Source organism: Anopheles arabiensis, chromosome 2 (genome assembly GCF_016920715.1).
Source record: "Anopheles arabiensis isolate DONGOLA chromosome 2, AaraD3, whole genome shotgun sequence".
In the NCBI taxonomy this organism is placed as follows: Eukaryota; Metazoa; Arthropoda; class Insecta; order Diptera; family Culicidae; genus Anopheles; species Anopheles arabiensis.
The window spans coordinates 97,165,685-97,188,465 of NC_053517.1; the positions used below are offsets into that span (position 1 = coordinate 97,165,685).

General features: G+C 47.8%; 5 protein-coding genes across 9 annotated transcripts; 1 reads left to right on the forward strand and 4 right to left on the reverse strand.

Annotated features, from left to right (window-relative positions):
* Positions 1-48: 48 nt before the first annotated feature.
* LOC120898806 (CTD nuclear envelope phosphatase 1 homolog) lies at positions 49-10,307 on the reverse strand. Of its 4 annotated transcripts, none has more exons than XM_040305166.1 (6): positions 10,063-10,307; positions 7,820-8,497; positions 3,760-4,008; positions 3,498-3,680; positions 3,220-3,414; positions 49-3,127 (listed from the first exon to the last, which is right to left on the reverse strand). In XM_040305166.1, the coding sequence occupies exons 2-5, from the start codon at positions 7,922-7,924 to the stop codon at positions 3,223-3,225; spliced, it is 729 nt and encodes a 242-aa protein (XP_040161100.1). In that variant the 5' UTR covers positions 7,925-8,497; positions 10,063-10,307; the 3' UTR covers positions 49-3,127; positions 3,220-3,222. The 4 variants fall into 4 exon arrangements, with proteins under 4 accessions (XP_040161100.1, XP_040161097.1, XP_040161099.1 ...); XM_040305163.1 differs by having other exon boundaries at positions 3,760-4,017; XM_040305165.1 differs by lacking the exon at positions 10,063-10,307 and adding an exon at positions 9,619-9,640 and having other exon boundaries at positions 3,760-4,017.
* Positions 10,308-10,581: 274 nt separating this feature from the next.
* LOC120898808 (charged multivesicular body protein 6) lies at positions 10,582-11,815 on the reverse strand. The gene is made up of 4 exons (XM_040305167.1): positions 11,578-11,815; positions 11,399-11,508; positions 10,902-11,323; positions 10,582-10,833 (listed from the first exon to the last, which is right to left on the reverse strand). Exons 1-4 carry the CDS (start codon positions 11,647-11,649, stop codon positions 10,793-10,795), a joined length of 645 nt encoding a protein of 214 aa, XP_040161101.1. The 5' UTR covers positions 11,650-11,815; the 3' UTR covers positions 10,582-10,792.
* A 59-nt stretch (positions 11,816-11,874) lies between these two features.
* On the reverse strand, positions 11,875-14,253 carry LOC120898803 (esterase B1-like). The gene is made up of 4 exons (XM_040305159.1): positions 13,871-14,253; positions 13,433-13,570; positions 12,810-13,352; positions 11,875-12,742 (listed from the first exon to the last, which is right to left on the reverse strand). Exons 1-4 carry the CDS (start codon positions 14,009-14,011, stop codon positions 11,942-11,944), a joined length of 1,623 nt encoding a protein of 540 aa, XP_040161093.1. The 5' UTR covers positions 14,012-14,253; the 3' UTR covers positions 11,875-11,941.
* A 496-nt stretch (positions 14,254-14,749) lies between these two features.
* Positions 14,750-17,342, forward strand: LOC120894536 (esterase B1-like). Of its 2 annotated transcripts, none has more exons than XM_040297184.1 (7): positions 14,750-14,980; positions 15,068-15,205; positions 15,431-15,581; positions 15,652-16,043; positions 16,109-16,453; positions 16,533-16,787; positions 16,841-16,982. In XM_040297184.1, exons 1-7 carry the CDS (start codon positions 14,837-14,839, stop codon positions 16,871-16,873), a joined length of 1,458 nt encoding a protein of 485 aa, XP_040153118.1. In that variant the 5' UTR covers positions 14,750-14,836; the 3' UTR covers positions 16,874-16,982. The 2 variants fall into 2 exon arrangements, with proteins under 2 accessions (XP_040153118.1, XP_040153117.1); XM_040297183.1 differs by having other exon boundaries at positions 14,753-14,980; positions 16,857-17,342.
* Positions 17,242-21,920, reverse strand: LOC120894535 (indole-3-acetaldehyde oxidase-like). The gene is made up of 6 exons (XM_040297182.1): positions 21,702-21,920; positions 21,187-21,359; positions 20,583-21,120; positions 20,198-20,521; positions 17,478-20,129; positions 17,242-17,404 (listed from the first exon to the last, which is right to left on the reverse strand). The coding sequence occupies exons 1-6, from the start codon at positions 21,739-21,741 to the stop codon at positions 17,334-17,336; spliced, it is 3,798 nt and encodes a 1,265-aa protein (XP_040153116.1). The 5' UTR covers positions 21,742-21,920; the 3' UTR covers positions 17,242-17,333.
* Positions 21,921-22,781: the final 861 nt, after the last annotated feature.

Consider the following 22,781-nt stretch of genomic DNA (forward strand, 5'->3'; position numbering starts at 1 on the left):
TCAATAGATATCCAACGCCCCATGGACAAATAAAACACATCCCTCAAGTACATTCCATTACGTTCTATTGTTTTTCCAGATTTTTGCTTTCCACCGCTCCATTTTCGTCCTCACAAATGTGTGCCCAGCTTCGCCATCTTTCTGTACTGTGTTTGTGTGTGTGTGTGTGTTGCCGGTATGTCCTAATGCTTTTTAATGCTCTCCCCCCTCTAGGTATGCGTTGTTGTCGAGTTTGTTTGCTCCTTTCACATGCTTCGCTTACGGTTAAATGTGCTTCTGTTTGCACACACGTTTTCAATCATCATGCTAACAAGTACTATTTACAATCTGTTGTCTATTTCGACATGCCCAGCAGGCATCATCGTTCTATCTCGAGAGCTCATTTGAATGTCTCTCTCTGTATGTGTGCATTAACACCTTTGTTTTTGTCACTCTGGTACCTTCTGGTTTCTGGTTTTATCAGCAGTACTTTGCAGTACTTCGCATCCATAAACACACAAGAGTATCTGCTGCCTTTCTGACTTGGCTGACTGACGATGAATGGGAAATACATGTGTGTGGTGCCGCTTGCCACATTTTCTCTGCGTTGCGTGTGTTAGAAAACGGTTCTATTTTTCAAAAGAAAATGCAATGAATGTATCCGGTTTATGGTTACACTTTTCTTGATCTTTTATCAAAACCCAAAACCGGCTGACCGGATGGATTGGCGCGGGCTGGGCGGGGGCGGTATGTACTGGTGTTTCATTTTATACATGTGCAAACAAACCGATATCGCAACACATTGTGTAACAACTGCTGCTGCTTCCTTCCCTTTTCCCCTATGCTCATCATGTGTTTGTGTTGTTCATCCTAATTTCGCATACATATTTCCTCTGCACGTTCTCTTTGGATTGCGCGTTGAGTGTGTTTGTGTTTGGGTGTGATTTTTTTACGCTTACTTAATTTGCTTAGATGTTATGCTTACATCTGCAGCATCATCGTCTTCATCATCATCATTACGCACGCACAACATTGTGCCGGCGAACTTACGTCATGATATTGTTTGTGTGTGTGTGTTTCTTTTGCTTACTTCATTTGTACCGTGTGTCGTTCACTTATATGTAAATACATGTTTGTTTCCTCCTTTTTCTCAAGTGTTCTTCTTTTGATGGTGTAATTGGGCATCGTTTACAGGTTTAAGATGAGCCAATCGGTGTCTTTTGTATTTTCCGTTTCGTTTTGCAAACACGTAAATCAAGCAAACAAAATTTACTAAAATCAAAATGGAGTCTGACCATGAAAAGTGGATCAAAATGTAACGAACAAATCCAGTTACTATCCAGTTCAAAAGATAGATACAACACGGAAGCATTAAAACCATCCATATACTGAGTAATATTCACGAACAATCCATACTCTCTTTCTCTCTATCTCCCTCTGTCTGTCTGTCTTTGGACGCAATACCGTAAGTTCTGCCAACCGTTCTCTTTATCGCCAAATATTGCTGCGACTGATTGAGCAAATTAAATTAGCTATTTCGCGACGATAGCTTTTGTGATAGCGATTTCCTCATACCCTCCCGTATGGCTACACCACATTTGAAGCTGCTGAGAATGTCTCTTTCGCGATTGAAATCTTATAGCTAATGATGGTAGCGCGCAGAATGGGCGGCCTGTAAGCTGCTGTCTCAGGACGCAAATTGCTGTTGCGCTGTCACACGCAGCGAGAGGGCAAAGGGTGACGATTTTCGATGCAGTTTCTTGATTGTTACTCACACATCGATTACTTCATACACGCGGCGGGCGGTGGTTATAGATACTGATTTAGCGCCCCCCGTTGATCGCTTTCATTGAAAGTGAACGTAACTTTATATGTTGGAGGCGTTTGATCAAACACAACAGTCCCCTCCAGAAAAACGCAGAACTTAACCGTGCTAATTGCTAATTTTCGTAGAAAATTAACTATGTTTGATTATAGAAAGCGCGCGCGAGCCCTGTACAGCTACAGTTTTGTCCAATAATACATCGTGATTTTCTTATTGGTTTAGCTTTGAATCGAATTCCTCCCGGCGTCCTTTCAAATCGGGATTTTGTTTTTCGTTTTTTTATTCGTTTTTTTATTCACAACAAAGCGAAAACGTAACATAGCGCACTTTAGTTGATTGAATAACAAAAAAAAAAAAAAAGGAGAGCCTCGTACAAATAATCATATCCAAAAACGATTGGAACTATAAACTACTATTTTACACACAATATTTTCAAAAAAAGGTAATCCAAACACGAGTGTGGAGGATGCTCACCGCCGCGGTTTAGGATGTGGTTTTCGGGAACCCTTCAAACGAAAAAGCGCTCATCCTAATGGTTATCATGGTACTAACCATTGGCTTGAAGTTGATCGGTTGACGATAAAATAATAACAAAACATATTTAGCAAATACACTCTCTCTCTCCTACTCCTTTCCCCTACTGTTGTAGCACACACCCTTTCCCTTCCGCGAGGATACCTTCCAAGGTGTGCTTTACAATCTTCACGCGTTTGAAGCGATTACCTTGAAATGTAGGAATCATACCAAATGCTTGACACACCACTTTTTTTTCTTACTAGAATTCATCACTAGCAATAGTAGCAGAGTTCGCTCTCCCTCTCCCTCGCTATATATGCGCACCATTCTAGTACCAGCAGCTTGGCATTAATTTTTTTCGATGTCCACCACGATTCGTTAACCTTAAATAGGGTGTGTTGTACCACCCCGGTACCGCTTTGCGTTTGCAGCAAGGAGGAGTGGTGGTGGGTGTGTGGTGTTAGCCTGTCAATAAGCTACGTAACACACGTAGGAAGTTTGTCGGGTATACGGGTACAGTACAGTTGGAGAAGAGCATATACCCTATCCCTTCCCCCTTTCGATGATACTTTTTACCATCTTCGGCTGTGCTAAAAACACAACCCGGAGAGGACGATGGTCTTTGCATGCATTCCGTTCTACTAACGCTTTTGTTTCACGCCGTACTCAGAAGTAGAACTCTCACAGACACATACACACACAATCCCTTCACTAGACCGGTAAGTAATCATAAGATTAGAATAAAATAAAAAAGTATTTGTAAGATTTTAGAAGTCTCACAGCGCACCATAAAAAATTAGTTAAATTCTGCAACGAAAAGAGATGTGATCGACAATTAGCACACAAAGCATGAGATAGAGAGAGAGAGAGGAGTTTGGGCGCGGATCCTTCCTGCTCACCTGCTACCACAAACGGTGAAGGTGTAGATTGCGGGACAGCACCGATCGCACATCGTTCGTAAACCTTAGCGCGTCCAGCAGTGGCAACAGTGACAGCAGACAAATGTCCATCGGATCGGAGAACCACGATTTGATCGGTATTGCGTTGTTGGGGAAACATCGGTATGCACCCGGTGAGTTGTCGATGATGAATATCTAGAAGCAATGGCACAATAGCGATGGGAGTTAGAAAAGAAGATTAGAAGAGAAAAGGGAGGGAATAGAACGCCACTACATACTCTATTAAGATCGCTGCATATCGCCGACAGGTCCTTGGTGTACGAGCCAAAGTCGGGCGTACAGTGCTGTCGGTAGTAGCGCCGTCGCAGGATGTTGCGTCCGTTGTCCAGCTTATCGGCTACGGCTGCACCGTAAATCTCCATGCTGGCGGTAAACACGACCAAATCGTACCATTGTGAAACCTGGGCAAACAAAGAGGGAAAAGTATATGAAATGAAAGGGGACAAGCAAATAGACGCGCTTCGCGCACACACTGCTTACAATGTCCAGGAAGTAATCGACGTGGGGCCGCTTGTGCACGAAGAAGCGCACCGGATGTCGATCGATCGTCACCTTGACCGTGAAGTCGTGCGGCGTCCCCGGCTTGACCGTGTTGCGCGGCATCGCGTCATGGTGGGAGTGTATGAGCGTCTCGTCCAGGTCCAGCACAAGCGTCTTCCGCTGGACCATGCTCAGCCGGTGGCGGGAGACCGGCGACAGCGGGAACAGCTGATACCTCACCGGTTGATGCTGTACAAACTAAGGCAGTTCAATTATCGTTGAAGAGAAAATCATAAAGCGTATCATTTCGCGGGTGGGTGGCGGTGGGTGGTGGTGGGCGATGGTGGCTAATGGCGCACTTGTGCTTGTGTTTGGCAAAATATTGGTTCAGAACGCGGGGTAGTAGAAGTAGTGGTGGTAGTGGCAGGAGGGGAGTGTTACTACTTTGCATGCCTTTTTTTTTTAAATGGAAGTGTGAGTTCGTGACATATTGTGGCTTATCGGCTACGTGGTGTTGGTTTGTGTTGTTCAATAATTGTAGCGTGAAAAAGATAGGCAAGGTAGTAAGCAGTAAAGCGTACAAAAAAAACTAAAATTACAACACACGGCCTTTGGTATGACAATGTGGACCAGTGATGTTTTTACTCAAACAACCGAAAGGGGATGAAGTCATACTGTAACGGAGTTTAAGATTCTTTTCACACAAAAATCTACTACAGAAAGCGAATTAATGTACAAGTGATAAATCGCTGCCTAAGACCGCCAAGCAGAAGCAAGCATAATTCTTTAGTACTGTAGCACACACTTCATCATCATTAGTGCCAATCTTCGTTTTAGTATTGTCTTCATGAGAATGTAACATTATTTATATCCGCCGAAGAGCAGACCAGCTTTTCCAAAACAAAATAAACCGAAAGAAACAACTCGTTCGTCACGACCATTTTCATTAACCGACACGCGCAAAAGCAAGCACAGAGATGCAAAGCCCGGACCAGCTAAAATTAGATCATATTGGGTAGTAATTGAATGTGGGAGAGCAGTCTCACAGGTGTGTGCTTGGTTTCATGATGAGAAATTATGTGTTGGTCATCGATCGGAAACTGCTTGGTGATGGTGAAATGCATCAACAAAATATGTTTAAATTGGCTAAAATGATATTTAATTTGTGATTACTGTTCCACACTTAAAAAAGTATCAGTCATCACAGCTTATCGAAACGAGCCCGCTGTGTCCGCGGCTTAGTACGCGAGAATTTATGAATGGAACCCCAGCCTCGTCCAACGAGAAATGTGTGAACGAAGCGAATGAAGCGAAGCAACCGCCGTAACAGAGCACGAGCGCAGTTTGTTTATACAGCGGCAGGCACGACCGCAAGCAGAGTAAAGGGAGAAAGGTGAAGGTGTTCTCGTACACACAGAGAGACACACAGGACACAAACAAACACACAACGAAGCACAACGGGAAACGCCGCTGTGATCGACAGCACGGTGTGTGCATTGCATGAACACTATGAACATAACATACACGTGCTGCCACAAACAATCAGTGCAAGGGACACGCATAGTAGGCGACGAGGAGCGCCGCAGTCGCGAGCGCGCTCGGATTTGTGTCTGGCTGTCTCTAAACCCGCTGCAAAGTCGCGGGGCGGTTTGTCATTTTTAATAGCGGATAATCGAACGGCGAGTGAAGGCGCCAATTGCATAAAAGGGGGTGAAGGCGGGAGGTTATGCAATTTGTGCTGGGTGTGAACTGTGCTGTTGGTGGTGACCCCTATACAGCGTACGGTTGACCACACCACAGCGGACATTGCGACGATGCAGCAGCAGCGGCAATTGCAGTGGTGTGTCGTGCGCTGGATAAGCGATTGGTTTCCGATTCGTTTTTATCACCCATTAAGCTAGTGTGTGTCCCCGCTTGATGGTAATTGAATTTAACCTGTGGCCTGTGTCTGCAAGGTGTGACGGAACCGGCGGGGTTTGTTGTTGCTTTTCCTCCATGCCTCTAATTGTTGGTTGCGCCACCATCGCAATCGTGAAACAAATTGATTAGCCGGAGAGCCACAAAACAGTGAGACCAACAAGAGGCCCAACAGAGGATTGAGTGATGTAAAAGGTTTTGTGGTTAAAGTTGACTTTTGAAAAATTTATAATAAATTGTCAAACTTGTTTATATGCTAAAAAACATTTACAACTTGCAACTGAAACCGGCCTGAGCGCTTAATTAAACGAACCTCCCCATTTCTCCTTGAACGCTTCAATTTCAAACAAATGCAATCCAACCCGAAATGCAAACTGCAGTTGAAATGCAGTCAAAACTTCAGCACCGCGTCATTCCGTTTAATGCCGTCTCCCTCGGGGCCACCAGATGTGCTGCGTCGGACGAATGTACGGTTCGCGCTGCTGATGATTTTGCAATCGATCGTTGCCATCACTCAAAACCGATGCGATGTTGTTGAATTAACATTAACAGCGGCAAACGCAATTCAGTTTCGCGCGTCAGAGCCGCTCGTTTTTTTTTTGGGTACGATTTCGACATGAGCTAATGGGCCACTAATCTGCGGAAGATGAACGGCCCTTAATACGGACGTCAATCGTGTGGAGGGTTCGCATTTGGGACGACGATCCAAGCGAGTTTTGGGTGCATGTTTTTGGGTGGTCAAATTTTGAGCAACCGTCTGCCATATGCAGGAGATACATGTGAAACGGATTTTAATTTATCATTTATCAAATTAAAGGGAACTTCAACCGTATGGCCTCGTGTGTGCTGGAGGTGGATTTATCAACCTCGTTGGATGTTTCTCGGTAAGGTTGGTCGGTTGGTGGTTCACACATTAGTCAGCATGACGCGGTAATTCTATCCCGCACACATCGTCGCCGTGGTGCGCGTATATTGGTCACAATCAACTCGGCTGATAATCAGGTCCACATTGCGATATATGCAACGAGATAAGGCTGTTTTGCTTTAATTACAATGCCTCCTAATGAAAGGAGCCTTATTTCCGAGTTGGTCGTGTTTTTATAACGCAACTAAAACAATATAGTAATTACGTATTTTGAAGCGTATTTTGAAATTAAATTCGAAGCAACATTTTGAAATTAAATTCATTGCTTCATTCCACACAAACGCTGAACTATTCAGGAAAGACACATGCTCCAAACGTAATAATACACGGCATGGCATGAATGAACTTCGGCTTCGGTGAGATATTTATAATTGTCCACTATTGTGGTGTTCGTCATTTCACCCGCCCGCAAACGCGGGCAAAATCTTCCGTTGCTATACTTAAACTGATATTTCTTACCCATTACCGCCACGCTCGTTGGCACGCTCACAAACTCATGCTCTTGGCGCGTTCATCGCTCGACAAAATCATGCCAAAAGTAAGGACAAAATAAACAAAAACGAGCCACAGACGGATGAGATATGGTAGTTCTCCATATTTCGATTCACATTTGAGACAAGTGTGAAATGTGTGTTTGCTTTTTTTTAAAGCAAAATGGACCAGTTAAGCATCTTTCAAAGTGCTCTTCGTTTCTTCGCTAAACGAGCGATGACTGTATTAACATATTTGTGGCCCGGATTGTTGGATTGTTTCCTCCATCTTCTTCAGCCAGGGGGCTAACATTATGCAGGCTGTGCAGTATCTTTCAACAACGGAATAAATTGATATAACAAACAACACCCTTGCTTATCCGCTTATGTTTATGTGTTCTATCTCAATATGTATTCAGCGTTGATATGAAGCGCTGGTATGTCAATTGCTTTCTTTTTTAATATTATTGTTTTACCAATTCTGCCATTGAATTTTTTAACATAATTATTATGAAAAAAGCCAACCCAATGAACCGTATTGGGTCCAGCATTTTACCAGCCACCTTGCACCGGAAACGAAAAGCATTGAAACGAATTACACTAAATGAAGCGCACGTGGTGCTGGTACTACTACTACTACTACTACTCTGAACACAAATCGAACGCAAAAGGCGAGAAGTAACAGGTGCATATAAGGAACAGAAAAAGTAAAGGCCGCCCCATTTCACCGGTGGGACACCGAACTTACCGCCCGAACCTGCCGCTTGAACATGAAGCAGATGCATGTCCATAACTTCGACGCCAGTACGAGAAACACGCGAAAGTTCATTTGAAAGTGTGACAACATTGGCATCTTCACAGCCACCGAGGGTCAGTGCATAAAGAGAGTTGGCAGCGGCGTTCTGCAACAGCTTCCAACGGATATGGTGCTAATAATGGTACGGTGAGGTGATGGCCACCCGGCTCCTTCTCGTCCTCCTCCTACTCCTGCTCTGCGCAGCTGGGAAGACGCGATTGCTAAGCCAGCGATACACTGTTCGTTCGTTTTCGTATTGCTTTCCAGTCCAGCAGGTCGGTCTTGTGTTCGTCGTTACGCGTCCAGCCAAAACAATCTGGTGGTACCGGTGTCGAGTATCCTGGCAAATCCGGAACCGGCTTCTAATCACTACACACAGTTACACTTCCTCACACACAAACTCACGCGGGCCAGTCGCGCACGCACGTTACGGACAGGGAGAGGAGACGCACTTTTTTGTGTTTGTTCCACACGTGTCGTTTCAGTTTTTCACTAATTATGTACGTTCATTCTTTCACACCTGCTTGGGGCGAACATAGCTGAAATTGTTTATCGTACGTATGCAGTTCCAACGCGCAAAAAGTCACCATGTTATGCAGAGGGAAAGGGATCTTTCCTCCGTGTGGACGTCTGTGTGAAACGAAATGATAGAGAAATGGTAATCATTAGTTGTGATTAGAGAATATTTGAGGCAAATTATGCTACACACTCCTGGGAAGGACCGGGCCGATCAACAACCATCCAACAAAAGCGAATCTACGCATTTTGTTGATGCTCCTGCGCCAGTAAATATCCTGATAAAGGGTGTTCCGTTCAAAATTTGTACCAACGGCTATTTTTAACATTCTACTAAGAAATCCTATATGAAGAAAAGTTAAATTGCTTTATGCTTCAAGCGACTAATATTCGTAAAAATGATGAATATCTGATCCTTTCCATGTTTAATTACTTCCCAAAAATAAAAAATATACCAGTCTGTAGTGAAATGTTTGATAGGAACACCCTTTAATTCCAAAAAAAAAACACCCCCTCTCTCGGACTTGCTTTCTTTCTCTCTCTCTTTCTCGCAGGTTCTAAGTAAACACTCCCGCGCGCCGAAAAGGATGCGCTGCGAAGGGTCCGTCACAAACTAGTTTTTTTAACTCTAAAAGTAAATTATTCGATTTTTTTTCCTTCTTCAAGGGCAACATAATACAAAATAAGAGGACTTTTTTTTATCTCGTGCTATAAGTTGTAACCGCAGTCCCTTCTACTCCATCGTGCAGATACACTAACACACACGCTAAAATTTCGTCCGCGCGCACTTGCAGCATATTCGCACACACACACGCAGCGACGGTACGCGGTTACAGAAAGCGAAATGAGTAAAGAAAAAAGGCGAGAAAAACCGGGACAGGAGCGCGCAGATTCCACCACCGACGACGACCGATGTTGACGCCGAAGGGAGAGGGGAATATCGAAAAGAGAGGGAGCGAGAGACACGCACAGAACAGGGACACGTGGAGGCAGGATAGCAAATGTGATTTCTTCTTGCTTCTTGGTGGCCTACCCGTCCGCCCGGGGGTCCAAGGGGGAGGTGTCTCATATCTTGTACTTCCCCCCACTCCACCCTGTGAGGAGGAAGAAATTACGAGCGGCTTGGTGCCCTTTCTGCGCGATGATACGAGAGAGAGAGAGAGCGAGCAATTATTGCAATTTTGGCCATCTCGTGTGGTACGAAAATTAATATCTTAAAGATAGCTTGCGACAACTTGTGCGTGACCGTCACCAGCGGTTGAACTTTGCTTTCTTAAAACTATGAGGAGCAACTCTTTTCTCTGGCGTAATAAGACTGCACTTTTCCGGAGGCTTTGGGACTCCTATTTGCGAAGGAACCGCGCTCTGCGTTTCCTTTGATCGATTGCACACACGCACACACACACACACACGCCACAGGCAGTCGGGGAAGGGCAGGCTACGGACACTCTACATTACTTTGGCAACCGAGAAAAACTCATACACACACGCACACACACAGCCACGGACACGCGCTAGGACCGGGGAAGCAAATAGACTTGACCGTGCACGCCACCGCCGCCGCCGCTTCCGCCGGCACTCTTTTCAACCTGCACGAACCAGAGCAAGCGACTGCTGGGCTCCCTGCCCCCTGCCTGCTGTGGTCACGAATTTTCACGCACCGTGCCGTTGTCGCTCACCTTTTTGCAAACGTACACGTACACGCACACACACACTACACACGCGCGCCACACCACGGGCCAAACGTGCAGCGGAATCGGGCGACTAAATTTGCACAGATCAGTTCGGCTTTGCTTTGCTGCCTGTTTCTTGAGTTTTCAGTTCAATTGGATTAGGGAAGAAAATATGCCGCTCTGTCGGGGCGCCGCAAATGAAAGCTAGCAGCTTTTTCTTCCTCTTCTTCGCCCTGCTCTCGCCGATTCACGTAGCAAAACCAGAGATGTCAAAGACGGCGTGTGTGAGCGAGACGGGGAGCATCGGCCGAGCTGTCAAATAAATTTGAAATCCGAGTGGGAGCTGTTATCGCCATAATCCGTTTGATTTGTTTATTTCGGTTTTGGGCTTTTGACCCGAAAGCGCTGCTTTTATTCAATTCGAGCGAAACATTTTACTCTAATACATGCCGAAAAAAGGTTTATCTAAAACATTTAGCATTCCTGTGATGTTATTCTATTTAAGTAAACAATACAACCACAAAGTTTGCGCACCGCTTTCCCATAGTTAGAATATGTTTATTTACACAGATTTTCCAAAACGTTTGGAAAAAAAAACATAAAACGCTCATAAAGGCATATGTATATGAAGCATACACAAATCGTTGCAAAATTGCGACATACAAACCGATGGCAACAGTCCACGGAACAGCCACGGGGGCCCTGTGTTAGGTGCAGCCTACCCCAAACATCCACATTAAGCCTCCAAGGCAACCTTTTTGCTCGCTCCGGATGTATCTACAAAAGTGAATAAGTAGTTTGATGGTTTACTATCTCTTTAGCGAATCACGCGGCATTGGACTCACCCTTCTCCTTGCGCTTGCGCTCCTGAACGAGCTCCTCATCCGGAACGTCGGGCAACCGGGTGGAGATGTCCTCCGTTTCCAGCTCCTTTGGCTGCTCCGCACCGATAAGATCCTCCAGCTCGGCCAACACCTCGTCCTCGTCTTCCTCGCTCAGCACACCGTTGAGCAGGGCGTCGATTTCCTGCTGCTTCTCGATGCTCTCCCTTGTTTCGTCCAGTATTTGCTCCACCTCGTCGATGGACAGGATTTCGTTGACCTTCTTAAGCGCCTCGTTGCCTACCTTCAGTCCGCTCACCACCTGCGCTTCGACCTGTGCGAACTCAATGTCGGAGGCAAGCTTTTCCAGCGTTTCCAGCTGCGCGTCCGTATTGCTCAGCAGCTTCTCCTGGTACTTTTTCTTGCGCAGCAACGTTTTGGCACGTCTAGGGAAAGTGGGAGAAGCAGATACCGTAGTGAAAATTATCGTTGTATTGAGAAACCGGAAACCGTATACGTACTCCTTCCGCCCACTGGCTAAACATTTCTTGGCCAGCTCGCGATCCTTTTCCAGCGAAAGTTCGATGCGCTTTTGATATTGCTTTAGCTTATCACGCTGTTGTTTTAGTTGCTGGAGAGATAAGAAACCAAAAAGAGGTTTAGAAGTTCCGTACAACTTGTGACAAAGAAGATTTCTTACCAGAACAGCTTTGTCCTGCTCCGTCACCCGACTGACGGGTTTTGTTTTAGTTTTTCCGAAAATGTTTCCCATCGTGCATGGACCGCAAAAGCGACTGGCTGGTTGCTGGAGGAACCTAATTGAATTATCAAATACGCTTAGAAAAAGAATAGAATCGTAAAACAGTGCGTTCCTATTCGCATAATGGACTTTTTTGTTTTGGAATGAGTCAGTGTTGTTTTGGTTGCTGTTCGGATTTGTTGTGACATTTCCACTGTCAGCTGTTGACGGGCGATAGAAAGGTGCATACAGATAGGGTTTAGTTGCACACGATTCATATAGAATTTATTATTGTTCAAAATTCCGTCGAATAATATCGTACTGTCTAGAAGAGTGCATCATTTACGTAGAACGAATCCCACAGCTGCAGACGTCTTGATTCCGGCAGCTCCACGACCTCCACACCATCGTTGGAGATGTTCAGGCAATTGTACGGCGGTGCCGTTTTCGGGACGGCCGTCCACGACAGACTGGCGGTGCTGTCACAGTTGGGATCGCTGTTGGTGGCAAAGCTGGTGAAGATATCCACCAAGTGCTGGATGGCACGGTACTCGAGCGTGCTCTTGTCCAGTGGTTTCGCGAAGATGTTCGAAAACAGGTAAGAAATTTCATCCGCATGAGACGTCCCACGTGCGTTCGGGTCGACCATGTGGATACGATAGTGGTTAAAGAATGGAGAATCAACGCAGAAGCGATACACGAACGTTTTGGCAGTGCCGGCGTAGTTGGCCCGTGCCAGTATGGTACGATGCAGATCGTGCCAAAAGATGCGATCCGAGGCCATGTTCACGAATCCACCCAGGTTGTCGATCGAGGGGTTAGAATCGGGATAGTAGAGTTGCTTCAGCTGCTCCCCGAAAGCCATCCGCTGTTCGAGGCTTAGCTTGAGATGGAAGGGAACATTGCCTACGAACAGTCGCGGATCCTGCAGCATGCTTGGAAGCTGTGGCTTTACTTTCGGCAGGAGTATCAGGCCCTCTTCGGAGGTTCCGCCGATCATGATGTCGATGGAATTTCCCCACGCAGTACGGGACATCTCGAACGGCGATCGTGGGATGAAACAGACCTCACTCTCGTACGGTTCGATCGTTGGCGCGAACGGAGAAAGCAGACCTTCTTGTATTTCCTGCAATTTGTAAACATTTGCGCATCAGTTTTCAATAAATGACATTGACATTAAAATAGATACTTACCTGCGGACCGAATAATTTCTCCTGATGATCCACAATGCTTTCCGGCGAAGCTTGGCGCAAATATTGCAGCGCCGCCTCCTCACCACCCTCACCCTGCCAACCGATGGCTTTGGCCAGTTTTTCCGGCCAATTGCGCTGGGGTGTAAGGGCCCAGCTGCACATTGTGCTGCCCGACATGATGATGGCACGCTGGAACAAATTCTTCGACGCGTCCGCAATCGTGTGATACTGTACCGACGCTCCCCCGGCGCTGTGTCCAAACAGGGTGATCGCGCTGGGATCGCCGCCGAAGGACGTAATGTTGTCCCGCACCCATTGGAGCGCCAGCCTTTGGTCTTTCAGGCCCGCATTGCCCGGGACACCGGCCGTGGGTGATTGGCAGCAGAGGAAACCGAGTGCTCCGACGCGATAGTTAAGCGTTACCAGCACGATGTTTTTTTCGATCAGATAGTCCGGACCGTACAGTTCGGTTCCGCTGGTACCTTCGACGAATCCACCGCCGTAGATGTACACCATGACGGGCAGAGGTTTGGTGGGTTTAATCTGGAACAGGGTTAGTAAGTTGCATCATAACAGTTTGCTAATGCAAGTAATTATGTTGGCAGTAGGCAGACAATACTTACCGTTTTGCTGAATATGTTCAGCTTCAGGCTGTCCTCACTGCCGACAATTTTGTTAACGCGCCGATCAAAATGAAAGCAAGGGTCACATTGCTCGGTACAATCGAGAACCTGCGTCCAGCTTTCAGGTGGCGTGGGATCCTGGAAAGAGATGTTTATTTATTTTGTTTATTTTATTAAAATAAAAATAATATCAAACTGTTTCGCTTGAGAACCACTGTTTTGAGAGTAAACGATAATGGAATGACATCATGCATCAAGAGAGCCCCGGTGCATGATAAAACAACACTGAGCCAACTCATTCAATCAACCGGCAAAACACTCTGAGCATAGTTAACACTGGGAAAAGGGTGTTGCTCACTAATACCAGCAACTCACTTAGTTGCGAACTTTCTTACTGTCTACTGTCTTAAATTGTTTAAATGAATTCTTTCATCTTACCTTAAAACGTAGCTCCCCGACCGGAGGTTTCGCGTACGGGATGCCCTGGAAGCTGACGTACCCAGTCCCGTAGAGCGATGTCCGGGCTGTGCCCTGAACCGGTCCGTAGCCGGTGCTAACAATCAGCTCGCTGTTGGCCATTGCAGCTTGATATGATTTGGATTTTCAAAGCTCTAAAATATCAGACGAACAAAAAAGGGACACAACACAGCACCAACTGCTCTGGTACAATCACAACCCGAACCGTGCAAGAAGTAAACTGAACCACCTCTGTTGGAAGATTTCTAGATGACAAATGGTTCGAGAGTTGTGGTTGTGCAGTAGGCCGCGGTTTGGGCGATAATGCTGTGGTGATCGTCGTTTCCCTTTTTTACGCGACTGATGGGGTGCTTTGCGCACGCAACAACGCTGATTGCGTTTGAGGTCAGTGTTTCTTACGCAAGAGCGTTTTTTTTTTGTAAAATAATATTTTAAATTATTTTGAAGCGTAAATATTACAGAATATATTAAGAGAGTGTTGAAGATGGATAATTTTAAAACATATTTATTTTAATAAATAAAAATTATTGTAAAATTTAAAAGTAGATAATCATAGTCATAAAATAAGAAATGGATAAACCCAGCACTTTCATGCAAATAGAAGCATATGCGATAATATAACACTGTTGACCTTTATCATCGATCGGCTGACCTGTGCAATTATCTCACCACTGTCAATTGCCGCCTCTTTGATAAAACTTAATAATAGACCGAGTAGCGAACGATTTGCCACCCTTATCGATAGAGTGCTATCAGCAAACGCCCCCCCCCCCCACCCGCTAGATTACATTCAGCCATAACCGTGGACCAGCTACCAACTTCCCGAGCAAAGGTATCTTTCCGCCACCTTACTAGCGGTGTGGTGCGGTCTCACAGACGTGTTTCAAACGTGATCTGCTCCGGTTGTTGTTTGCTAACGTATTCAAAATGAGCCAGCCCGATCACCCTGTCGCTGTGACGCAGTACGGCCCAGTGCGAGGCGTGAAGAAAACGGCCGCCACCGGTGTCGAGTACTTGAACTTCCAGCGTATACCTTACTGTAAACCACCGATCGGTGAGCGACGCTTTAAGGTAGAATAGATAGCAGATATCTACGGGGGTGGATACCTCTTGAGAAAGTGTATTTAATTGTTTGTTTGATTACATCATCTTCGGAAGGATCTGGAGCTGCCAGAGCCATGGACGGAGCCGCTGGACTGCACCCAGCAGGGCCCCAGTGGATATCAGTTCAACAAGTTGCTGAACAAGATCGTGGGCAGTGAGGATCACCTGTACATGAATGTGTACACGAAAGAGGTAACAAAACGGTCAGAGTTGCCATGACTCCTTCGCAATTGTGTCTAATCATGGTGGCACGATAGCAAATAGTGTGTTCTCATGCTTCTCTGGCGAAATCTCTTCCAGCCCTGCTCTATTATCTTACGAGTAGGCAGTGACATTGTTTGTGGTCACAAAGATGTGGTCAATTTCAACACGTTTGTGCTCTAGATTACAACTTACTGTTTTTCTCTTCTGTTTCAGCTCAAACCGGCAAAATTGCGCCCGGTAATGCTTTGGATTCATGGGGGCGCTTTTATGCGCGGCTCAAGCGGGACCGAAATGTACGGACCGGACTATCTCATCGAAAAGGACATTGTGCTGGTTACGTTCAACTATCGCATTGGAGCTTTCGGTACGGCTGGATGTGTGGCATTCCCATGTGATTCTCTTTTCTCACACAGCAAACCGTTTTCTGCTTTCAGGATTTTTGTCCCTCGATTCGAAGGAGCTTGGTATACCCGGAAATGGTGGTTTGAAGGATCAGAATGTGGCACTTCGCTGGGTGCGCGACAACATCGCACAGTTCGGTGGCGATCCCGACAATGTGACGCTGTTCGGTGAGAGTGCCGGTGGTTGCTCGGTCCACTACCATATGGTATCGAGCCAATCGAGACAGTTGTTCCGGCGGGCGATAGTGATGTCGGGCTGTACGTTGAACAACTGGTCTACGGTGCCGAGACGCGGCATGGCGGAAAGGTTGGCCAAAGCGCTCGGTTGGAACGGGAAGGGAGGCGAGGCGGAAGTGCTGAAGGTGCTGAGAGCAGCACCGGCCGAGGAGATCATTAAGCATCAGGATCTGCTACTAACTCCGAATGTAAGAATACGAAGCAACGATATGGTGTCTAAAGGAAAGAATGTTGATTTCTCATGTATTCTTAGGAACTGGAAAACCGTATCCTATTCGCTTTTGGTCCGGTGGTGGAACCGTATGTAACGGAAAGCACTTTCATTCCGAAGGCACCACTAGAAATGTGCCGTGAGGCATGGAGCAACGACATCGACATACTGATCGGGGGCAACTCGGAGGAAGGATTGTTCTGCTTGAGCTCCATTAAGGAAAAACCCGCCATAATGGATAATCTCAAAAACTTCGAGTATCTCGTACCTACCGAGCTAGAGCTGGTGCGTGGATCACAAACATGCCAGCAGTATGGGCTGAAGTTGAAAAAGTTCTACTACGGTGAATCCCAACCATCGTTCGACAATCGGGACGGCTATTTAACGGTAGCCACATGAGAACCACAAATCTGACTTTTTTGTCAAACATTTATGTTTGTTTTTTCCTCCCTTCCTTTCTCTGCAGCTCATGACCGATAAGCTTTTCTGGCACGGGTTGCACCGTACCGTCTGCTCGAGGATCAGCTCCCAAACGCCGGCCAAAACGTTCGTCTACCGGTTTGCAGTGGATTCGGAAACGTATAATCACTATCGCATCTATTTCTGCGATCGTAACGCTCGCGGTACCGCCCATGCGGATGATCTTTCGTACCTGTTTAAGAACGTGTTCAGCCCGGTGCCGAATGTGGGCACGATGGAGCACAGGACGATGCAAACGCTGGTAAGTAATATGGTTTGCGTAGTGTTTGCGTAGTATTTAAAAGCACTTTAAAGAAACATTTCGCAACAGGTCGAGTTGTTTACTAACTTTGCGACCGTGGGCAGCCCGAATGTTGGCGGCAGTGTTGGCGACATATGGCAACCGGTCGGTGCAAAGGTGGAGCCGTACAAGTGTTTAAACATTAACAATGGTGGTGTGAGCTTTATCGATTTGCCGGAAATGAGACGCATGCAGCTGTGGGATTCGTTGTATAAACGGGAACAGTTGTATTAAGAGAGGTAAACCCTTTATACGGTGCTGGTAGTACAGTTTGATTGCATCTTTAGTAGCTTACTAAATATCGTAGTTATATTTTTTATTAAATTGATAAATCAAATTATTAAATTTTTCATGTATGTCGTTGTTGGTTGGTTTAAAGATAAATTTACAAGAAACTTAAACAATTGTCGACATATAGAACGTAGAAGTGTTCGATTGAACACTAAAATGCTACAAAGGAATTATGCGTTATCGAGTTTATCAAAATAAAACATCGATTTCCTTTTTTTACGTTAATTTAAACTGCTCGATCGTGCTGCCTGCCAGCAGACATATTTGTTCGGGAGTCGCTGGCACCTCTGGAAAAGAGAGAAAGAAACAAAAATGATATTACTCCTCCTAGAGTCACACCTTCAACCAAACACTACTCACCGATTGGATACCACTCATCGGGCAGACCGGCCTGCTTGCGTGCCGAGTTCAGTGCCATGCGCAGAGCAAACAGCAACGACACGGTCATGTTGAGCGCTGGCTCACCGGTCGTTTTCGATCGCAGTACAAAGTTTTCGTTGTGTGTGCGCTGCAAAAACTTGACGCGAAAGTCAACCGGAATATCCTTCGCACCAGGCGGTTTGTAGTTCCAGGAGCGGTTAGTCAGCAGCTGGCCCGACTCCCCGCTGTAGACGAGCTGCTCGGTAAAGTACAGCCCGATGCCCATCACAAACGCACCCTCGATCTGTCCAATGTCGATACCGGGGCTGATGCTCTCCCCTACGTCCTCCAGTATGTCAACGCGACGAATCTGCACGCTGCCGGTAAGGATGTCGACCTCCACCTCGGAGCACGTCAGACCCCACACCACGTAGTGCTGCATCTCCGTCACGTTGTACTGATAGAGCGCACACAGATCCACGTGCTGCTGGTGGCAGCGTTGTGTGATCGCTTCCCACGACTCTTCCGGATGCTGCTCGCGCACAGGATCGATGCGTTTGCGCAACATTTCGCACGCCTTCTGCACCGCATAGCAGGCTGCATCGCTCGTCATACTGCCACCGGACACGATCGCATTCGGTGAGGTGATATTTGCCATTGCCTTCACCCGTATCATGTCCGTCGGGATGCCTAGGGCACGGGCAGCAACTTGCGTCACCTTCGTGTTAACGCCCTGACCCATATCGATGCCACCGGTAGTGATGGCCACGCTACCATCCGCATGGTAGATTGACACGAGCGCGTGCAGCGTACCGACAAAATACTGCGGGTAGCGCATCGGTACGATCGCTAGACCACGCTTAATCCAACGGTTGCTTGCGTTGAATTGATTAATCTCATCGCGCCGCGCTTCATACTCCACATCCTGCGCAAACATGGGCAGCAGCTCCCGGATTTTGCTATCCTCGGTAAGATTCTGCATCCGCACGGCTAGCGGATCGAGCCCGAGCCGGTGCGCGATATGCTCCATCATGTTCTCCGCCATGCTGATGCCTTCGTTCGTACCCGGGCCACGGCAGTAGGTGGTGCTGGCAGACTCCGTCAGCACGCTGTGCCCCATCACCTTCCAGCTGCTCGTGTCGTAGCAGTTGCGGTAAAACAGAAAGGTAACCTGCTCAACCGGCTCGTTCAAACTGCAGCCAGAATCTTGATAGAAACGGTTTAGCAATCGCTCCACACGGCCACGCTCGTCCACCTCGATCTCGTAGCGACTGACGCACGCCGAACGTTTGCCGATCGCCACCATATTATCCTCCAGCGAGACGATCAACCGTACCGGGCGCTGCGAGTAGTGTGCCGCAATGGCACAGGCACAGGCGACCTGGGACGCGCGTGATATCTTCGCTCCGAATGCACCGCCCAGCCGGCGTATGCGGAAGTTGAGGCTGTTTTCCGGCACGCGCAGGGCGCGCGCGATCGCAATCTGGCAGATGTCGACCCACTGGGTCGAGCTGTACACGTCCATGCCGTCGTCGATCGGTACGCACACGCACTGTTGCGTCTCCATCGACAGATGGTACTGGCTCGGCAGATCGAAACTGCCCTCGAGCCGGATCGATCCCGCGCCGGTTTCGTACCGTTCGCCCACTTCCAGCTGAGCGCTCGCGTGTATGCGCTCGGTGCGATTTGCCCGAATCACATCCTTCACCGTGGGCAGAATGGGTTCCCCGTCCGGTGGACCGTACACGATCTCAACCACCTTCGCGGCACGGTACGCTTCGTCGTACGTTTCGGCGAGCACAATGCCTACCGGCTGGCCGTGGTAAAGCACACGATCGCTGCAGAATATCTCCTCCACCTGCTTGTTGCCCAGCTCCGTGGGCATGAAATTGTTGCTGCCGGGTATGTCGCGGGCAGAGTAGAACGCTACCACCCCGGCACGTGTCAGCGCTTCGGACGGATCGATGCTTACGATGCAGGTGCGTGGTTTGGTGGCGAGTACAAACGCCCCGAACAGTTGCCCGGGCAGGTTCGGCAGGTCATCGGTGTAGTCCGCTTCGCCGGCCGTTTGGGACAGTCCCTCCACTTTTGGCATGTGCTTCGTTACGGGCCAATGCTCTTGAATCGTATCGTACGTTTGGCGGCCGCTCGACAGCATCCGCTTGCCGGGCTGCGTACCGTTCGCGTACAGTGGGTTGATCGGTACGCCGCGATCTGCTGCGATGCTTAGTACGGCACGGTAGAACAGTGACAGGGCCAGCTGTTTCCGGTACTCGGGGGCAGCATCTGGTGGCACGTAGTTTGGTGCAATGGTTGTGTGGAGCATTTCGAGCGCCTCTTGCAATACCGAGCCGTCGAAGATGTCCTTCCCAACGAGGAAGCTTTCCAGCTGCACGGCATGGGTAAAGCCGGGCGTGATGCCACCGTAACAGATGGAAGCGGTGCGGAGTTTTGAGTCCTGGAACTGCAGTAGAAATACCGCATTTACGTACGCGTGTGCATTCTGTGCCCGCGGCATCACTTTGTAGGTGCGCAGCGAGTACTGCTCGGGGTCGAGCGGGTACAGTAGGATGTTAAGTATGATGCGTTTGCTCATGTTCATCGACAGATATTCTTCCACCGTGACGATTTTTGTGGAGGTGGTAGAAGTGGCTAAAATTGAGAAAAGGCGTTATCTTAGAGCATCATAACATCACATAAGGCCACAAAGAAGCACTTACCGATCGTTAAACGTGCACCAACGCCCTCGAGCAGCAGATACACATCGGACGGGAACTCTCGGTACTGATGCTTTATGCTGAGGTTGCCTGCGATCGTGCCCACATTGCGCACCGGCACGTTAGCGATCAGGTCCAGATGTTTGACCAGCTCGCGACAGTATTCGTACCCTTTGGCAGTGGTCGCTTCCTCCAGAATGATCATCAGCTCGGTTAGCGAAACGTTCGCACCGATCGTCAGTGCATCGTTGAAATAGTTTACACGCAGATCCGCTACCGAGTTAATGTCGATAAACACCTCCAGATCGTGGGGTCGTCGATAAACGCCTGAAAAAAGGTAGATGTGTGAAGCTCGCATTGATCTTGAGTGAGGATCACCTGGACGTACCTGTGGCAGTGTTTCCCGCAACCAGCATGTACGATCGTGCTTCTATTTTATCAAATATCCTAAAGATGGCCTGCACATTCTCCACCTTGTACCACTCGCGCCCTCCAACGAACTGCAGATGAATATCGTTCGCCTCCTCGCCCTGTGCTGCCAGCGAGCACTTGCCGGTGCAGGGCGCTCCCTCCCGGCTTTTGGGGCAAATTTTGGGAACCTCCTCTATGTCCTGACATACCTCCAGCAGCTTCGGGTCGGCATCGATCGCAAGCGATTTGAAGGCGTCCAGAATCGGCCGATAGCCGGTACAGCGGCAGATATTACCGCCAAAGGAATTCTCCACCTCTTCCATCGTGACCTGTCCGTTCTTCGCTTCCAGCAAGCTGTACATGTTCATGACCATGCCTGGGGAGCAGAATCCGCACTGGGTACCGTTGAAGTGGGCCAGCCGACGCTGGGCAGGATGGTATCCTTCCAGCTTGTTACCGATGCCCTCGATGGTGACGATATCCAACCCGTTGCAGGAAAACAGTGGAAATAGACACTGAAAAGACCAGGGAAGAAGCTCTTAGCAATGGTAGTATAATGATTGGCCACTATGTTACCGTACCGAGTTGACTGCCCGTGATATGACATCCTTCGTGACGGGATGCTGACCACTAACGTTGACGATACAGGCGCCGCAGCCACCCTCGCGGCACATGAACTTGGTGCCTTTGAGCTGAGCATGGTAGCGCAGATAAGTGCCGAGCGAGGTATCGATCGGGACGGTGCTGCTGTTAGCTATGGTGGATGGGGTAAAACGAGAAACGCAGAAATATATAATAACACACTGAATTTAGGCACCTGCTGTGACTGAGAGAGAGAGCTGTGCGGCAGATAGGCTGGGTGATAACAACCGATTTAGCAGAGCTGTTGGGGCATGATGGTATATCTATTACGGACACAGACACACCGCGCAGTTCCCTCATTATTAACTCGCCGGCGTATTGAACCCCTCCCGCACAACCACGGATGGCAATTTATCACTGATACGGCCGAGACTCGCCATTCCCTATCGAACCAAAACGATCGTTCGAGGCACCCCGATAAGATTTCCCTTCTCGTATACTTGCTTGTGCGCACCTTTGTGCACCTTCCCGTTGATGGTGAACACTATTTGCATGGCTATTTGGGGCTGGCTTTTCCTTGTGGCGCGTGTCAGACGAAGATTAGCGCAAACGCGGTTCGATGAAAGAATACACACAACACTCTCCCTGCTGTAGGTTTGCGCGATAGAACAGCGTTTGAGCAACGGGCGTACGTGCACGCGAGTCGCGAGTTAGCGAGAGACTAAAGTCGCGACTTCTCATCAACGCAGCGCAGTGTCGCGCCGGGGGTTTTTATACACTCCGAGCCCGTACGTACCTTATCAACGCCGGGCGGCCTATTGTGTTTGCGTGACAGTATCGCGGGGCAGGGAGGCGTAGAGGTTTCACGTGCTTGTTGTTGTCGGTGCGTGAGAGAGCGTTTGAGAGCGTAAGTGGGGTTTTGCGTGTGTGTTTAGCCGTTCAGTACAGGTGACCGTGTGTTGGTACGATCGACGGCATTGTTTCCACGTGAACGGAATTTAAATCATCACCGGTTGGGAGGCGTTTCGATTGCTGTGCTTGGCCCAACCCGGCGTGAATTGAACCGGTTCGAACGGTTTGGAGTTCGAAATTTTGGCACCCTATAATTGGAACGGGTTAAGGTCACACGCCAAGGGCACTAAATTGGCGTAGGTTTTGTTCGGGAATCGTTGATGCGTGGGAAAGAGAATGAATGCGGCTTTCGTTTATTTTTATGTTATTTATTTTTATCGAAACCTCGATGGTTGTATCTTATCAATAGATTGAAAGCGTCTTCCAGATATCTTTAACTGAGTGATAAAATAGATTTCTATTAATCGCTATTTTATCAACCAACTTATCGTAGAATGTTCTCGCTTGTGAGGATACAATGATAATGGGGAAAGTAAGCAGTAAGGGAAACATATCGTCATCAGATATGATACGCTAATTGCACAGGAGAAGATGGAGCTACCTGGTGGTCTAATGGTAGCCTCACCGACTCCTATCATACCGGACATGTATCGCATCCCATTTTAATCTACTCCCAATCTACAGCTAAGACTCGCCATGCCTGTAATAAAGGTCGGTGTTGTGCCATAATATTGTGGAAGTA

Coding starts and splice junctions, on each gene's coding strand:
- LOC120898806 (XM_040305163.1), bottom strand. CDS start 7,924: ATGCCAATGTTGTCACACTTTCAAATGAACTTTCGCGTGTTTCTCGTA. Junction 3,681..3,759: donor TCGATTACTTCCTGGACATT/GTAAGCAGTGTG, acceptor TTGTTTGCCCAG/GTTTCACAATGGTACGATTT. Junction 3,415..3,497: donor TATGCAGCGATCTTAATAGA/GTATGTAGTGGC, acceptor CATTGCTTCTAG/ATATTCATCATCGACAACTC.
- LOC120898808 (XM_040305167.1), bottom strand. CDS start 11,649: ATGGGAAACATTTTCGGAAAAACTAAAACAAAACCCGTCAGTCGGGTG. Junction 11,324..11,398: donor TTAGCCAGTGGGCGGAAGGA/GTACGTATACGG, acceptor CACTTTCCCTAG/ACGTGCCAAAACGTTGCTGC. Junction 10,834..10,901: donor GCGCAAGCGCAAGGAGAAGG/GTGAGTCCAATG, acceptor TCACTTTTGTAG/ATACATCCGGAGCGAGCAAA.
- LOC120898803 (XM_040305159.1), bottom strand. CDS start 14,011: ATGGCCAACAGCGAGCTGATTGTTAGCACCGGCTACGGACCGGTTCAG. Junction 13,571..13,870: donor TCGGGGAGCTACGTTTTAAG/GTAAGATGAAAG, acceptor ATCTCTTTCCAG/GATCCCACGCCACCTGAAAG. Junction 13,353..13,432: donor TGAACATATTCAGCAAAACG/GTAAGTATTGTC, acceptor ACCCTGTTCCAG/ATTAAACCCACCAAACCTCT.
- LOC120894536 (XM_040297183.1), top strand. CDS start 14,837: ATGAGCCAGCCCGATCACCCTGTCGCTGTGACGCAGTACGGCCCAGTG. Junction 14,981..15,067: donor TCGGTGAGCGACGCTTTAAG/GTAGAATAGATA, acceptor CATCTTCGGAAG/GATCTGGAGCTGCCAGAGCC. Junction 15,206..15,430: donor TGAATGTGTACACGAAAGAG/GTAACAAAACGG, acceptor CTTCTGTTTCAG/CTCAAACCGGCAAAATTGCG.
- LOC120894535 (XM_040297182.1), bottom strand. CDS start 21,741: ATGCAAATAGTGTTCACCATCAACGGGAAGGTGCACAAAG. Junction 20,522..20,582: donor TGCGGGAAACACTGCCACAG/GTACGTCCAGGT, acceptor ACCTTTTTTCAG/GCGTTTATCGACGACCCCAC. Junction 20,130..20,197: donor TGGTGCACGTTTAACGATCG/GTAAGTGCTTCT, acceptor TCTCAATTTTAG/CCACTTCTACCACCTCCACA.